Source organism: Phasianus colchicus, chromosome 1, assembly GCF_987193195.1.
Source record: "Phasianus colchicus chromosome 1, bPhaCol1.hap1.1, whole genome shotgun sequence".
NCBI classification, from domain to species: domain Eukaryota; kingdom Metazoa; phylum Chordata; class Aves; order Galliformes; family Phasianidae; genus Phasianus; species Phasianus colchicus.
Genome location: NC_143436.1, coordinates 62850744 through 62868223, shown reverse-complemented (window position 1 = coordinate 62868223; position 17480 = coordinate 62850744). Strand labels below are relative to the sequence as shown.

Below are 17480 nucleotides of genomic sequence, written 5' to 3'. Positions count from 1 at the left end.
CATCACCCCACCACCACCACCCAAAATAAATAAATAAATAAATAAATAAAAATGATTTTTAAAAACCGCACACTGTTCCTCTTCTGACGCTCTCGAAACGTGTTTTGAAAATAAATAAATAAACACTCCCAACATCCAGAACAAAACTGCCGTTGCTCTTTAACTGGTTTGTTTTGTTGTTTTTTTTTTTTTTCCTGGACTCCCCCTGAGCACCAGCCCCTCCCCCAGATGGAAGCAGCGTAGCGCCAATCCCAGCCCTGCACACGCAGCCGCCTTCAGCCTGCGGTCGGTCCCAGACCCCAGCCCGAATCCCGGAGGAACAGCGCCGGCACCGCCTCCGAGCCGAGCCGAGCCGAGGCGGGGCGGAGCCAGGCTGTTCTTAAAGGCTTCTGAGGGAGGCGTCTCCCTCATAGCGGTGTGTGAGGCCATGGCGACCTACGTGCAGCTCAACACCGGAGCTAAGATGCCCATCCTGGGGCTGGGCACCTGGAAGGTAACGGGCGAGCTGAAGCTGGCTCTTGGAGCGAGGCTGTGCCACCCTTGGTGGGGCGGCTGGGCGCTTCGCTCCCGGCCCTGTGCTGGGGGCGATGAATGTGAGCGGGGCAGCGCGGGTCGGGCGGGTGAGGCTGGCTTCGGAGTACGGCTTGGTAGAGCTGGGCCCCTCCCGGCCGGCAGCTGCTGTGGCTTCTCCTTTTAGCAACAGCGGGGGGAAGGGAGGAGGCCTCGGTTCGGCTCTGCGGGGCCCTGCGCGGGAGCTGGGTGACGCTGAACAGCTGGAGGCCGGCTCCGAGCATGGGAGCCTCTGCTGGAGACGTTTTCGGAGTGAAGAATGCTGTAGGGAGAACTGCTTTGTTTGCTTACTTCTCGTTTTGCTTATTTTTGTTGAGAGTTGGTTTTGGTGGGGTGGCTTTCTTGGGTTTTGTTTTACTGGGAAAAAATCTTCAGGATGTTTTGATGAGCATTCTTTAGACATTTCTTTCTTTCCTTTTTTTTCCCCCTCAGTCCCCACCGGGACAAGTAACAGCTGCAGTGATGGCTGCAATTGATGCAGGCTACCGCCACTTTGATTGTGCTTACGTGTACCAGAATGAGAATGAAGTTGGAGAAGGGATCCAGAAGAAAATCAAAGAGGGTGTTGTGAAACGAGAGGACCTCTTTGTAGTCAGTAAGGTGAGGATCTGGTACTGTGCAGTCCATGGGGAGGCCTGCTTTTTGTAGTAAGCCGTTGGTTCTAAGCTTCTTCCTTTGTTTTTCTCCACTGAGAATTAGGAAGAACTTTTACTTGTGGAATGGGTGATACTTTAAACTTTCTTGACACTAAGTTATGCTGCCTAGTTTTATACAGAAACTGACCTTGTAGTAGTTAAAAGAAGTCTTAAATCTTGCTTCCTGCCTACTTCTGCTGTCTGATATAAACCCATCTAGTCCTTTATGCTGCCACAGCACCTCTTGCCACCAGCTCTCAGAGCAAGCCCCATTTGAAGAGCAATAACATAATCTAATTCCACATCCATTTCCAAAGGAGGCTTCTCTTCTAAACAGGACAGAATTGCTCCACCATCTTTAACCCAGGAAGTCATGATGTCACTTGGCTTTTTGTCTCCAGCTGTGGTGCACATTTCATGAAAAGTCATTGGTGAAAGGAGCCTGTCAGAAGACTCTTGCCAGCCTGAAACTGGATTATCTGGATCTCTACCTCATCCACTGGCCTGTTGGATTTAAGGTATGGTAGAAGTATTGCCCTTAGCGTTGTTTGTTGCACCTGGCAGTTTTGAAGAGCTGTGCAGTTTTACAGCTCGGTAACTGCTCAGTTGATTTCTACCCCTAAGGTTCTTGCTTGCACAGCGTCCTCTGCTGTTTTGTTTATACAGCAGATAAACTTGGAACCAGAAGCAGTCTTCCCTACTGCATTCAGAGGTAACAATCCAAAAAAAGGAAGGCAGTATAACTTGGGTGTTGTCTTCTACAAATCAAAAATCTGTTCAACTGGCAAAGATTTGGTTGATTAAATTACAGCCCCCTTTGTTGGTGAGAAGGCTGTAATTTGCTGTCCGACAGAAATTCTTTCTTCTGCTTGTTACAGACTTGCAGAGCAAGAGAAAATGCTTCTATTTTTCTCTTTCATAAATGAGCCTTTAATACAGTGAGGTGGAGCTGACTTCTGCTGTAGGAGCCTTAGTGTTTTACAGAGCTTGTATTTTAAAAAGTGAAGCTTTTTAATTCCCAACTTTTACTGACTACATAGAAAGCAATTGATGTCTCTGTCTGAAAACTTTTAAGCTTAATCTGTTATGCATAATAAAAATCTTCATCTTAACTGTTGCTTCTGAGATACGTGCTTCAAAAAGCAATTTATATCTTTGAAATTACTTTTATTGGGCACTACTATCTAAGTGTAAATGTGTTGTAGTATTCAACAGAAAACACCTGGTTCTGAACCAAGCTCATACTTAAGCATCTTGTCCAAACTGGTGCACAGGAAGTTTTAACATTCCAGCAATTTAATTAACAAGCCTCCTTGTGAAAGACCTGTCAGCATATTGGGTCCTTATGGAATGACTATGAAAGACCCAGATCCTGGGTAGATCCTCATTAAATAGTTCAATAAAACACTCCATTATGCTTGCACTACAAAACTGTGCACTTCTGTAATACAGGAAGTAAACTTGAAAACATTGATTCTATGAGTGAAGCATTGGTTTTTTTTAATATGCATTTGGGTGAGCCACAGAATATTGCTGTGCAGAGGAGGACCAGCCCTTCGTTGGATGGCTTTTGGCAAAAATGCCACAAACCCACATGAAAACAAAATAATACTGAAGAATGTAAACTGATTTGCTTATTATCTAATAAGCCAGTAGTTATGTAGTATTCAGTTTATGATATGATCTTCAGCTGCTGTTAATATTCCTAACAGGGAATGTTTCCATTATTTTTCTCTCTCTCTCAGGCAGGAGAGGACCTGTTTCCTGCAGATGACAAAGGCATGTCGATACCTGGCAACACAGATCTTCTACAAACATGGGAGGTAAGTTTAGTCACAGTGACAGTTATGCCTTCCATCCTCAGCAGTCTCCTCCATGTCATCATTAACTTCAAACTCCAAACTGTTTCATGTTTGCAGAGCTATTTAGAGGGGCTCACTGGTACCATGGTGCATTGTTAAGTGCTGCTTTTCACTTCAACTTAGTATGAGCGTATGCAGTCTTAGAGAATGCATCTTTGGGTTTTGGTGAGATGGGAGGTGTGGTATAAATATACCAGTGCTTTGTTTCTCCCTCAGACATGAGCTCCGCAAACCTAAATGCTTTGTGCTTCTCATGAAGGAATTAAGCTAAGTCAGGAAGAATGTCTTCAGACCCTGTTATGCTGACTTATACTGAATGCTGACTTGGCTCTTCTTGCCATTAGGCCATGGAAGAACTGGTGGATGCTGGTCTGGCAAAAGCTGTTGGAATTTCCAACTTCAACCATGAGCAGATAGAAAGAATCTTGAACAAGCCAGGACTGAAATACAAGCCTGCAAACAACCAGGTAAGATAAGTGACCCCCAGGTAAATGTTCCAGGTTTAATTGGATTTGTTTGGGGTTTCTTCCCCCCTCTCCCCTCCTGTGCTTCAATGATTGCTAGGACTGTCTTGTAGGATAAGGCTAAAGTTTTTGCACTACTAATTGGAAATCTGGCAAGGGGCCTCTCCAGCATATCTTTGTTCTGGAGCAGAGAGGAAAGTCAGATGAACCTTAAAACTGCCTTTCAGTTCAGAGTGAAACTCTGTGTGTGTACAAGAAGTCAGTAGAGAACAAGATAATTTGTTTTTCTTCTCTAGCTCCTCTATAGAGAAGGCAGTTCCTGTAGTTGATGACTTAAAACTGAAGGAACTGAATGGAAGTATGCTCTATAGACTGTTCATGAACAGTCTCTGTGCAGTGTGTTCTGCTGCCTTACTGCCCTTTCTAGCATTTCCTGTTCCAACCTGTCTTGTTTCAGTTTATGCCTGCTGTCTGTTGTCCTTCCACCATGTGCTACTGAAGAGCTTGGCTTTGCTTTTGATGACCTTCTTTGTTGGAAAGCTATTGCTAGGAGCCCTGGGGCCTTCCCTTCCTCAGGCTGAACAAGCCTAATGCCTCAGCCTACCCTGGTATAGTACTGCTTCATTCCTTGGCTTCCTGGTGTCCCTCTGCTGAAATGCCAGTCTGTCAGTCTTCTACTTAAAGAACTGGGGAGGGGGAAACTGGATGCTATATTTTAAAGGTGGTCTGATTACCCCTTGAGTAGAGGGAGATGATTATTTCCTGTGACTTGCTGTTTGTGTTTCTGCTGACAGATCACTACTGGCTAATGTTCAGTTCAGCCTACTGTGGCTCCCAGCTGCTTTCTAGCAGAATTGTTCTCTGTGCATCCAGGCTCCAGCCTGTGTCACTGCTTGGAACTATTCCTTCCAGGGTGCAGTGCTTTGCATCTTGAGTTTTGTGAGGTTTGTTAACCTTTTTCCTGTTGTATGAGTAGGTCCTTCTGAAGTGACAACCAAGCCTTGAGTATTTTGTCTGCTCCTCTATTTCCCCCTCAGTTTGAATCACCTAAGAACTGACCATATTACTGCCTTTCACAAGTTGTTGAAGACAGGTTCCAGATCCCTGTGAAATCTATCTAGACCTGTCATAAATTGCAGGACTGCAATCTGTTCTTGAAACTGGATTACAGGAACTTGTTATTTACTGTGGTAGCTTGAGCATATGTACTTAAAAAGGACTTCAGCACCTTTTTTGGAAACTTAACAGGAGCATTCCCTGGAATTCTGTTGATGTCAAACCCTTTGACAAGTGTGGAATCTCTGATTCTGCACAGAGTTTTTTCATAATTGATCCCACTTCACTTTTAGAATACTTAGTCTTATTGTATCCTTCAACACCTACCACATCTCACTGCCAAGAAAGCTTTCACTGTAGTTAATGATTACCCCTCTATTTCTATAGAGGATGCTGACCTTATGACACACTACAAGTTTACTTAAGCTTTCTGATTACCATAATCAAGTTAGCACAAGACCTATTGCTCTGAGTTTAAGTTTTGAAGGACAGAGACCTTCTTCAGAAATGCTTGCAAGCTTAGGATTGTCTGTTATTAACTTTCTCCAGTTGGCTTAATGTAAGATTATAGTGCTTCTTGGAAACATTTCTCTATATCAACATTCATGTATAGTCCAGTAATTCAGTGTATTGAGATTCCTGTTCTTAATTATGAATGTGATTAGAATGCATATTGGTTTCATTCATGGTGAGATATTAACTTGGCAAGGTAGTTATAATACTAATAGTTAATTCCCAAAGGAAAACTGACTCATTGGTAATTTATCATTGTCACAGTACGGGTTGCAGTACCTTAAATATTTTAAATGTATACCAGAGGCTTTTCACCATGGTCTAGATGTAACATATGTAATGCAGCTCGGGAGTCTTGCACCTAGAGTTCTAGTGGGCATGTAGGAATGACTTTGCCTCATTCACATGCTCTGAATTCTTTCTGTTGTATAGTGGAAATCATTCTAAATTTGTCTAATTGCTGTTACTCTGAGAAGCTGCTGAAGCAACATTAATATGCATAATCTACCCTGGGAACTGAGTTAACATCCTCTTGCATTTAATATTCCAACATGCTTCAGAAGAGAAGGCTTCTCATGTCAGCAGGCAGCCAGAACTGTAAATAAAGCACTCGAGGCTGCAATCTGATCCCATGACTTGCACTGTTGCTCTGCCTGCCAGCAGCACAAGTTTCCAGGGACTTCTTTGCAAAGCAAAGCAGCGGCTACCTTGAAGGCTTGAATGACAGTGTAGCCAGAAGGTTCTCTTTAGCCTGCTAGAAGAATAGTGCTGTCTGGTATGTGGTCATTCCATAAATCCGTCTATGAAAAGTATCAAAACTTCACGTTCGTTCACTGCCTCCAGACAACTTGCATAATGGCTGTTCTGTGCTGCATATTGATGCATTAACCTGCTGGAATACAGATTTGCTGTTAAGGACTGTGTTATATTGATAGCTTCTGGAAACTAATGGTAAGCACACATGCATTTATAGTAATTCTATAAGGGAAAATAATTTGAAGTTCTAGGATCTGTAGCAATTAATAGCCACTCTTAATATTTGCAGGCTGGAAGTATTTGGCATGTGTATTGACATGAAGCTGATAAAAAAGGAATGAAACAATACCAGTATTGAGGCTAGTGTAGTAGGTGTAAAAGCATAATCATTTTACAGCATAATGACTTTATGACATAAGTAGGGAGAACTTTGTACTATATAATAGTACAGTTATAGTATTTTGTACTATATATAGTACAGTTATATGCTATAACTTTCCTATTCTTGTGGCTTTACAGTTGTTTGTATGTACATCTCATTGGACTGTTCTACTTAAGCAGTTATAAATATGGTCCTGTACATTAGGGATAGTATAGATCAGGGAAGTTGTAAGTGTTGCTGTCCTTGGATCCCAGCACTTGTGAGGAGACCTGCTACAAAGAGCAGAAAGGGTGTGGGGGCATAGAGAAAACAAATGCTGCATAATATCACATAGGCTATAAATTAGGACCAAAAAAAACCTTCCTTTGGATTAAAAATCAAGAAATGGAACATGAAAGTAGTTCTGCTATCATCCTCTGAACTTCTGTGTTTCCAGGTTGAATGCCATCCATACCTGACCCAGGAGAAGCTGATCAACTACTGTCAATCCAAAGGGATCTCTGTGACAGCATATAGTCCCCTTGGCTCTCCTGACAGGCCATGGTAAGACCAGTTTGCAAGGGAGTTGGATGGGTTATGCTAACAGCATTGAGATTACAAGTTGTTCCATTGATCATTCATTATGATACAGGTATTTGTTGGTTACTGATGGCTCTTCCTATGGAGGTTTCTTGCTACTGATCTTCTGTTCTTTGTGTAGGGCTAAGCCAGAGGATCCTTCTCTTCTGGATGACCCTAAGATTAAAGAGATTGCAGCCAAGCACAACAAAACAGCAGCACAGGTAGGTGGGTGCTGGATGGTGGGTACTGCTTCCTGTAACACAGCTTGTGTTGCTGTTATTTAGAACAACTAATGACACAGAAGGTGTAAAGGACAGCCTGTTTCTTTTCAACTCCCTTTAAGCTGATAGAATCACAAAGTAGCAGTGCAGCTTGTTTATTGCATAGTCTGCAATGTATTCTCAAAAAGGTTCAATAAACTATCAATAAGAAAAGCTTTCTTGACTCACCTTCAGATTTTTCAGTCTACCCATCTCAAGTTCTTGCAGAGAAACAAACATTTGTGTAGACTGCTAAAAGCCAGAAGCTGTCTGGGTACCACAGACTGTATGGAGAAGGAGGAAAACTCCACTCTCTATACTTGAGGAAGTTCTGCTTGGAGTACAGATGTGATGTGAAATGTAACTCTGCTGTGATTGGTTAGTCCAGCTCATTGTACTATTAACAGCAAATGGCTATTGGAATAGGTTTTGCATTTTACAGAATAAGAGCAGTTCTGACTCAGTGATATGCTCCTGCAGGTTCTCATTCGGTTCCACATCCAGAGAAATGTGATTGTGATCCCCAAGTCTGTCACACCACAGCGCATTGTGGAGAACTTCAAGGTGGGTGATTACAAGTGATCTGGCATCACTTCTCCCTGCAGAATAAGCAGGGATCCTTTCTCAGCCTTCCCAGAGTCCTCCTCAGAAAAGAGCACAGGGCTTTTTTCTGTCTACCTCTACTGAGAGCTGCAGTTGGAGAACAGATGAACGCTCTGTTGGGAAGATATCTGCTGAAAATCACCACCTTATGTGGTGTCTCCTCTTTTGCAGATTGCAGATGAATTGGTGCTGGGAGTTTTCCAGGCACTGAAGTGTAGGAGCACACCCCAAAAGACTAATGTAGAGCAAACCCTTAAGCCCTTGTGTTCATAAATAGTGTTGCTTTAAGTGATACTTGACTGAAAGTGGCCATTAGAATTCAGCAGTACACTTAGCTGGATTAAGTGGAATATGAAAGCCTTGGAGTTGTTCTTTGGAATGGGGCCAGAAGATGCATCTTTGACAAAAAGAGAATGGAGGCATTTTGTAATGCTGAAGTTCTCACCAAAGTTCTTGGAACTTCGGTATGTCAGCCTCACCTTCTGGCTCTTTTTTATTCCCTCTACCACTGAAGTCTTGAAAAAAAGTCATCTCTGGATTTCCTTTTCTTCCCTTCATGAAGAAAGCAGGCATTACTTCTAACCAGCTTACCTCCAATTTGGACTTGTTTTTTAATTTTGCGCATCTTGCCTACAATCTCTGATTTGTACAAAGAGGTGATTTCCACCTGTTTTTCTTGTTAGGTGTTTGACTTTGAACTGACTAAAGAAGAGATGGCAACTATTCTCAGCTTTAACAGAAACTGGAGAGCTTGTGCAATGAGCATGTAAGTGCCAGCATTTTCATGCTATTACTCTCTCATCATGTTATTTAATGTTATTTACAGGACTGTTAGCCTAACTTTGGTGCCAGGGAAGGTTATGGAGCAGATTGTCTTTAGGGAGATCACATGGCATGTGCAGTACAACTGGGGGATCAAGCCTAGCCAGCATGGGTTCACAAAGGGCAGGTCCTGCATGACCAATCTGATCTTCTATGATCTAGTGATCTGTCCGGTGGATGAGGGAAAGGCTGTTGATGTAGTCTAGATAGACTTCAGCAAAGCCTTTGACACTGTCTCCCACAGTATTCTCCTGCAGAAGCTGGCAGCCTGTGGCTTGGACAGGTACGCTCTTGACTGGATAAGGAACTGGCTGGAGGGCTGGGCCCAGAGAGTGGTAGTGAATGGAGCTAAATCCAGCTGGTGACCTATCACGAGTGGTGTTCCCCACGGGTTGGTGCTGGGGTCTGTCCTCTTCAGTATCTTTATTGATGACCTGGATGAGAGCATTGAGTGTACCCTCAGTAAGTTTGTGGATGATACCAAGTTGGCTGGAAGTGTTGATCCGCCTGGGAGTAGCAAGGCCCTACAGAGCAGTCTGGACAGACTGGATAGCTGGGTTGAAGCCAATGGGATGAGTTTCAACACAACCAAATGCTGGGTCCTGCACTTTGGCCACACAACTGCAGGCAACGCTACAGGCTTGGGGCAGAGTGGCTGGAAGACTGTGTAGAGGAAATGGACCTGGGGGTGTTGATGCTTGGCTGGACATGAGCCAGCAGTGTGCTCAGGTGGCCAAGAAGGCCAATAGCATCCTGGCTTGTATCAGAAACAGCACTGTCAGCAGGAGCAAGGAAGTGATTGTCCCCTTGTACTCAGCTCTGGTGAGGCCACACCTTGAGTACTGTGTCCAGTTTTGGGTCCCTCACTGCAAGAAAGACATTAAGGCCCTGGAGTGGGTTCAAAGAAGGGCGACAAAGCTGGTGAGGGGTCTGGAGCACAGGCTTTATGAGGAGCGGCTGAAGGAGCTGGGATTGTTCAGCCTGGAGAAGAGGAGGCTCAGGAGAGACCTTATTGCTCTCTATAACTACCTGAAGGGAGGCTGTAGTGAGCTGGGGGTCAGCCTCTTCTCTTATGTAAATAGTGGTAGGACTAGAGAGAATGGCTTCAAGCTGCACCAGGGGCGATTTAGGCTGGATGTTAGGAAATACTACTTCTCTAAAAGAGTGGTCAGGCAGTGGAATGGGCTGCCCAGGGAGGTGGTGGAGTCACCGACCCTAGAGGTGTTCAAGGAATGTTTGGATGTTGTGTTGAGGGACATGGTTTAGTGAGAACTACTGGTGATAGGTGGATGGTAGGTCTCTTCCAACCTTGATGTTTCTGTGTGATTGTGTGATTTTAATTCCATGTTCTAAACCTTGCTAAAACTCACGATATTCAAGCTCAATTTCAGAGAGTTCATCCTCAAAACAATTTTTTCAGTCAAATGTTATTTTCACACTATGAACCAAACTGTGATGTGCCAGATATTAAATAACTGTCACGTTGCAGAGAGGTCTTCCAGGCAGTAAACAGTTAACTTACATACAGAGTGCTTAGATCCCACAGTATGTTGGAATATTAAATGCAGCCTGATGTGCTCAGAACCATTCTGTTTACAAATGCAACCCATCACTGTGAGAAAACAGAAGTCTGCAACAAATTGACTCTGCTTTAATACAGTTCATCTGCTCCTCTGATGGCTCTTTGCAGTGGCTACAGCTGGAACTTTCAGCCACTAGACTAATCTTTCCTCTTTGGTTTCTTTTAGGTCCCAAAATCATAAGGAGTACCCTTTCAATGCAGAGTACTGAAGATGGTTTCTTGCTCTTCTCCAGACTTCTCAGATATGCTTCTGCTGTTGCCTATGAGTTGTCTATATAGTGTTCTCACTGCATCAGCCTCCCTGCTCTTTTTTTTCCACCCCCCCACAAAGACACAGTGTATCTAACCAATGACTGTTTTTTGTTGTTTGTTTCTTTTGGAAGAAGGAAATGCTAGAGTGTTTCTGAGGAGCATACTGTATGGACTGTAGTAGAGCGGTCTTTGGTGGAATTGGTATGCAGAAAACACTGAGAAAGTTTGAACTACCAGTCACTTTTATTTTGGAGTACTGTGAACTGGAGCAGTGACTATTGTCAGGAAGGACCAGAATATGAGTGGCTTTGCTTAATTAAGTTGAGGTCAGATACTTTCTAATGATCTGGGTTTTGGTGTTTTGTTACGCTCTGTGCTTCTTTCTAATTGGAAGTACCAATTGATTTCTAAGTATAGCAGTTGCTACGTGAGTAGCTCTTTTCGAAAGTGTAAAGGTCCTGTTTTCTTGGTGATATAAAAGCTGTTTTTGCTTATAATAAAATATAGTTTCATTACTGTGTGTAATAAGATCATTATTTCAGCAATGCTATAATGGTAGTGATGCTAAAGTAGCTGTATTATGTTAGCTGTCTTTGGAGATTACATAAACACAAGGAAAGCTACCAAGAAATCAAAGCAACTGGTGTTAGCAGATCATAGATAAGAGGTTATCTACTGTCCTATGCTACTGCGTATGTGGGATGTGTTATAAACCTGTGGCTATGGAACTGTACTGTAATGTAACCTTGGCCACTGAATAGCCTACTTACAAATACAGCTGTTTTGATATGTCTGATAGTTAAGATACTAATGCTGAAATCGATCTTTGTTTCACTGATGTGGTAGTATATTGTGGCTAGTAGAAAACTCACTCCTTTAACAACATCAAGCCCAACAGAATTCTATGGGTTTAAGTAAATACTATAAAACATGTGCTACTGACCTAGAACACATGATGCAGGAAAGATTTACAATTGCTGCTTGTATGAGCATAGGAATAATGCAGTATATTTCCAAGAAACTCTTGCATCATTAACAGATCAGAAGCTACTACTCTGTTTTGGGAGGACAGGAAAGCAAGCTTATACCCACATATTGATAGATGAACTATTTAGTTCTAGTTATCCATTGGCATGTATTGTGAAAGCTATATGTTAAAGTTGCAGCCTTCTGAGGCTGCTTAAAGCTATTGTTTGAATTGGGATCTCAATTAGTTCAAGAGTTACAGTAATGAAACGTTAAGGGAAGCACAGCGGATGTGATTGTTCTCATACTTCCTAAGTAGGTGATTTATTTTTTGGTACTGATAAAAAGGTACTAAGGTTTCATGTTAATCTAAAATTTCAGTCTTTCTGAGTAATACAAACTATTATACCGAAAGGGAAAAATACACTTTATCACAATGCTGCTTTCAAATCTTTCCATTATTCCAGAAACCAGGCTATGCAATGTATTTTTTGTCAGAATAATTTACATCAGGCTCAAGAGATAAGGCTGAGTTGCCTTACAGCACAACAGGGAGGGAGGGGAGAATTGGTGACTGACTAAGCAATATTCTCCTCTAGTGCTGATTCTCTTAAAATAAGTTGATTATAATCACTGAACTCTGGGCTTAAAGGCAAATACAAAAAAAAAATCAGCTCTGAAAGTAGTTCTGTTTATCTATAATGCAATAAGCAAAAGCCTAGAGGTATCTAAGAAAAGCAGAATAGCTGATGTTCTCAGGTTGGTCTGAGCTGTGACAGAAAACTGTTTGGGGGCAATGTTGACTTGAAAATAAAATCTTTACACTGAGTGTTCTAGCAAGAAGTTACACTGGGGATGAGGGATTCAGAAATAGTACATCAGGCTCTGTTCATTTCCTCTATTTTTATTTCACTCAAACTTCATGAAAATACATGCCTGAAATTTTCCATCCTCTGAGTAGGAATTTTACTCGAGAAGACTCTTGGACAGACCGCTCCACAGCAGAAGGAAGAGTAGCAGCCCTCTGACTGGAGGGACATTGTAACAGACACGCTCTGTGTTTTGCTGGATGACTTAGGGGGAAGGAATTTGGAAAGAGTCATTCTGGGACACAGTGCAGCTCTTCTCTGACAGAGCTTGGATGCTTGGTGAGTGGGAATAGAGGAGAAACAAGCACCTGAGGGAAGGGATGGTGATGCCTAACTTTGAACACAGCTAAGCTTTCTCCTCAGACCACAGGGATTAGAAAGAGAATGAGTGGTGGAAAACCTTGTCAGTTATACTGATTTTTTTTTTTCTTCAGTTGTTTCTTTGAGGCCTCATATAACAAACAAGGCTGAGATAGAGGGAGAGCCTTCTGGAGCCAGTCTTCTGGACTACAGCGGAGTCTTCGTTATGTTATAAGTTGATGTAGGGATTGTAGGGGGTAAACCAGCGATTTATTTTTACTGTAACAAGTACACTAGGACAAAATTCCTTTCATCTCCTAAAAGGTAAAGTGGAATGATCAAAGAATTAGATATCCGGAGCCTTGCATTCCTGCTAACGGAGTTCTTCCTGCTACAACTGTTCACAGCATTTGTTTTTCTGTTTGACTTGACAGATCTCTGGGTTTCTGATCAAAGAAACTTGGAAGGACAAATATAATTTTGTAGCTCCTCCAATGCAATGTTTTTGTTTTCTCAGCTTCAGAACATGCGGTTCAACTCCACCTTGTTGGCATTTTCAACCAGACTTTCTCAGGACATTGCTGCAATAGCTACCCCAGTGTGATGCTGCAGCACCCTAGGAGGGAGAGACTAGCCCACAGCAAAGATTAAGAGCTGGAGTAAAACAGTGCTAGGACCTGTAAAGTCAGTGGTCGCACTGAAACTTTATTTTTCAGCTGCCCTCTCACTGTTTAAAGTGATAGTAGTTTAGGAAGTATTTTTTGTGTTAAAATGCATCCAAGAGAACAGATGCATTTCCATAGTAGTGAAGAACCTTGAACTGCTTTATCTGGGAAAGAGGTCCCTCTTCAAGGAATTTTTGTGTAGCAGATGAGAACACAAGAAGCTGCTGTCAATATCAATTATTTGAAGATAGGACATCACCAGCAGTTTTGCAGGTATATGTTTCAGCTTGCCATTAATGTTCCTTCAGGTGAACACAGCTTGACTTCTGATATTGGGATACAGATAAACAGGCTGGCTGGCTGGAATCACTTTGCTCTGTAACTTGGACTGTCTTTACGTCTGGGGGAAAAGGGAGGAGGCTGTCCTTGCTGAGCTCTTGAGTCTGACACAAGCACATATTGTAATACTTATGCCAGACTGGAATCTGGGGCACAGGAAAAGAAAATCCTCTGCTGGACTGTAATCTGCACTCACTATGCTGAAAATACTATCAGAGAACTCCTGCTTAATTTAGACACAGAACAGTTGCCCTAAAACAAATTTTAATCACTTAATCCTATGGGTTATCATCTGTAAATTTCATCAGTAGTGTTTTGTACCAGGCACACACCTGACCTTGTCCTTTGTCACTTAAAAAGTATGGAGCTGGGCCTTACTCTGGTTGGGTCTTGCTCATTTAAGCTGAAAAGCAACTCTAAAACCTTTCATGCTTTCCAAACTGTTCTGGACTTCGTAACATTCTGGCATAGCTTCTTGCATCGGTGTCTGGTCAAGGAGGGTCTTAGTCTACTTAATTACAGCTTATGTGAATTATTCCCATGGCATAGATTGTATTGTTGGCTCTCTGTTCCTCTCTTCATGATAGAAGGTTCTTTGAACTCTCTGTGCAGCATTAAGTGGAAAAAGTTCATGTCGTAGAATAGATCTGTTGTGCTGTCTTTGTTTTTCATTGTTTGCTATTGAATCATTTGCAGTTCAATGTGGGAAAGCTTGGAATTATAGTAGTTGGATAGTAGATAGAAAACCAGAGAAGCAATTACTGGCGAAATGTTCTGAGTTTTACTACTTGTTTGTTATCTGTTGCCACGTTTTCCCTTTGAAACATGGCAATACCACGTTGTTTTTGTCACCCAGCCCCTTTGAATCTTTTAATCAAGGGCTAACTATACCAGAATGCATGAGCTGCACAATAAAAGCTCAAGTCATGGGACAGCATATTGTGATAGAAAGGCAAAATGTCAACTAAGGTATTTTCCATTTACAGTGTTCAGTCCAGTGGCGTGGATAATCTCACTGCTGACTAGGAAAGATGTATCTGCAGGATTGCCCTAAGCACGCTGTGGAATTGCTGAAGGAGATTCAAAATGATCTGGGATAATCAAAGGCTTCTGCTGTAGTTCCAAAAGAAAGCTGGTAGTGATGCTGCTGAGGAAACTGGCACACAGGAAGGGAATCTGCTGGTCCTTTGAGAAACTTGCATAAATGGGCTCTAAGGAGTTTGGCTATGTCTCTGTCTCATGCTCGTTTTCTTTTCCTGAAGCATGTTGTGGTAGCTTGTCTTGTGTCTCTTGCCTTTAAGAGATGGCCTTGGTATTTTCAGGTCTGTGAGGTGCTAGAACTGTTATCTCTAGTATTGCCCCTCGTGTATGTGTATCCATACAGCCTAGGGTAATAATGCATAGATGTTCATAAGTCATTGGGAAGAGAGTGGAGATAGATACATGCAGCAGCATTCTAAATAGCAGCATGCAGGTTAATTGGTTGCAATTCTCTCTTAGGAAAAAAGAGTGGATTAAATGCCCACTGGTGCACACTCACTTGTCAACATAGACTTCAAAAGAATCTGAAGATGGTGATTAAATAGCTCCCAGGAATTTTCAGTAGGTGGAAGTACCTCTGTGCAGGATGTTCCCCTTACAACAACTAAAACTTTGGTAAAGCCATGGAAGTATGCTTTCAGAGCAGCTTATAGCAGGCTTTAGTAGACAGCTGCAAGGCACTACTAGTCTGCCAGAGGGATGTGCTGTCATCAAGTCATATGGTTGCAGTGCTGCTGCAAAATTGAAGATACTTTATTTCCTGTAACTAGTATCACTTGTTTTTTTTTTTTACCTCTGGTAAGTTCTCTGCAGTTGGAAAAGAAATTATCTATTGTCTGTACAACAAATGAACAATTTCTGGCTTCTAGCTTGTTTTGAACTTTTTTTACTATTATGCAGCTGCTGTGATCATCCAGTCTGGCTTCCTGCCTACTAGAGTCCATAAACATCCTGTAAATAACTTTGATAACTGTGATTAAATTGGAATGTTCTTAGAAAATTCCACTGAAGTAGTGCACAGCCAATCCTGAGTGAATATTGCTCCTGATGCTTTGCAACAGCTCAGGATCTTCTTGTAATAGAACCAGGCTGCAGTCTGAATGCCTGGAAGTGCAACATCTTCCACGTGGCTTGTTTTCCAGATGTGGTTACAATGACAGACTGTAAACTGTCCTTTCAATTTAACCTATTAGAGAGGAGGAAAAAGAGTACCTGTTGCAGGCACCTTCCTGTCTATACCACTGCATTATGACTATTTGGCATCAATTGCTGATAAGCATGGGTCTGAAATGCATTCTTTAGAAGAGTTGCTGTATGAAATCCAATTTGATAGCATCTCTTTCCTGGTTCTAGGGTACCTGTTGTTAAAGCATCTTACAGAAGGCTAAAATAGCTCAAGATGTGTCATCATTCCCCTTAAAGGCTTAAAAACCTCAGGTTCAGAGAAAATCAGTTGCCAAAGAATATCCCTGAAATCTGTATCCTAGCCCTGAACCTTAGTTGCATAGTCATCCTTCTGCTCTGTGGGCTGTGCTGGTAGACCACCTTCTTCTGGACTGGAAGAACCCAAAGGGGTTGCAGGAGTTTTGTGTGTTAAAAGTCAAGAGCAAGAAGTCTTGATTAACAAAAACTTCATTAAATTTTGATAAGGTGCATAGGCTGAAGCAACTCTTTTTTTTTTTTTCCCCTATGGAAAACAACATACAGTAACAACCTTTAGATTAGACTAGAAAGGGACTACTATCTAGAGAGTGGTGTAAGTGAAAATGTACTCTTGGCTTCTAGAAATCTGCAACTTTTCTGCCAAATAAAATAATTCTTCTGTTTCCTTTATCAGGCTTTGGCTTTGCTGGAAGAAGTTTGTAGCTTTAACTGCAGCTATTCTACTGATAAAGACGGTATTTATATACTTCTGTAGATATGATAATCCAAACACACATCTCTTATCAGTTTGTGTCTAGCAGTTCATAAATAGGAAACTTCATTAAGAAAACTGCTCCAGAAATACAATTCAGCAGTGTCCTCTGAGGTGTTCTCAGTCAATCACACAGCTCTGAATTTGGTGAGAATCTGAAACGGCATATTGTTCTACCTCATAAGTCTTCTGATGTTGAATGGCTTGTTCTATATTAATAACTGAAAGTGTGTTTTAACATGTCTAAAAATACAGACAGCAGGAGAATCTCTAAGTTTCTCTGAAGTTTGTGATGATTTATATTTACGACAAAGACTACTTTTTGCCCATCCATGGATTCTGGATTATTCGATTTATTTAACTGTCATTACTAAATGATAATAAAATCATAGAATCCTTAGAGTTGGAAGGGACCCATAAGAGCCAATTGGTCCAACCCCCTCTCCAGTGAGCAGAGACAGCTACAGGTAGATCAAGTTGCTCAGAGCCTTGTCCAGCCTGACCTTGGATGTCTCCAGGGATGGGGCATCCACCACCTCTCTGGGCAACCTGTTAACATCTTTTGTTACAACTAAGAATACTTAGTTCTTTTTAGAATTGGCCAGGAATGCTCTGCGTTGAAGTGCCAATTAAAGACCACTAGTAAAAATCCAAAGACATTAGTAATCACTGGTGACCATCTAACACTTGTCTCTAGCTTTAAAGGCAAGTTTTAAAGTATTACACTGGAGGTGAGACAGCTGGAACTCAACTTCCCATAAGGTCTTTTGCTACCTTAGCACAAGAGGAAAAAGTAAATGTCACTGGAGAAAATACCAAGATCTGTTAGCCTGAGCTGGGGTTTTGCTATGCTTAAGTGCAATTTCCTTACCTTGAGGGTCATCGAAAAGGGAAGCATCCTCAGGCTTGGACCTGGCAATTAAAGAGCAAACTTCAGCAATTGGATGACCTACTGTTTTCTTCCCAAAAGGCTGCAGTGTATGAATACTAGTTAAATGATAAGAAAACATCATTTTGCACACTTTAATTCATCATCATCTTGCTGCTCCAGTTCTGCCTTTATTCTT

The 17480-nt window shown here is 42.0% G+C and overlaps 1 protein-coding gene across 2 annotated transcripts; it reads left to right on the top strand.

Annotated features, from left to right (window-relative positions):
- Positions 1–265: 265 nt before the first annotated feature.
- On the top strand, positions 266–10834 carry LOC116226880 (aldo-keto reductase family 1 member B1). 2 transcript variants are annotated; one of them, XM_031589908.2, is made up of 10 exons: positions 266–493; positions 1003–1170; positions 1607–1723; positions 2951–3028; positions 3412–3534; positions 6675–6781; positions 6939–7020; positions 7540–7623; positions 8346–8428; positions 10233–10834. In XM_031589908.2, exons 1-10 carry the CDS (start codon positions 428–430, stop codon positions 10273–10275), a joined length of 951 nt encoding a protein of 316 aa, XP_031445768.1. In that variant the 5' UTR covers positions 266–427; the 3' UTR covers positions 10276–10834. The 2 variants fall into 2 exon arrangements, with proteins under 2 accessions (XP_031445768.1, XP_090001708.1); XM_090145582.1 differs by lacking the exon at positions 266–493 and adding an exon at positions 704–834.
- Positions 10835–17480: the final 6646 nt, after the last annotated feature.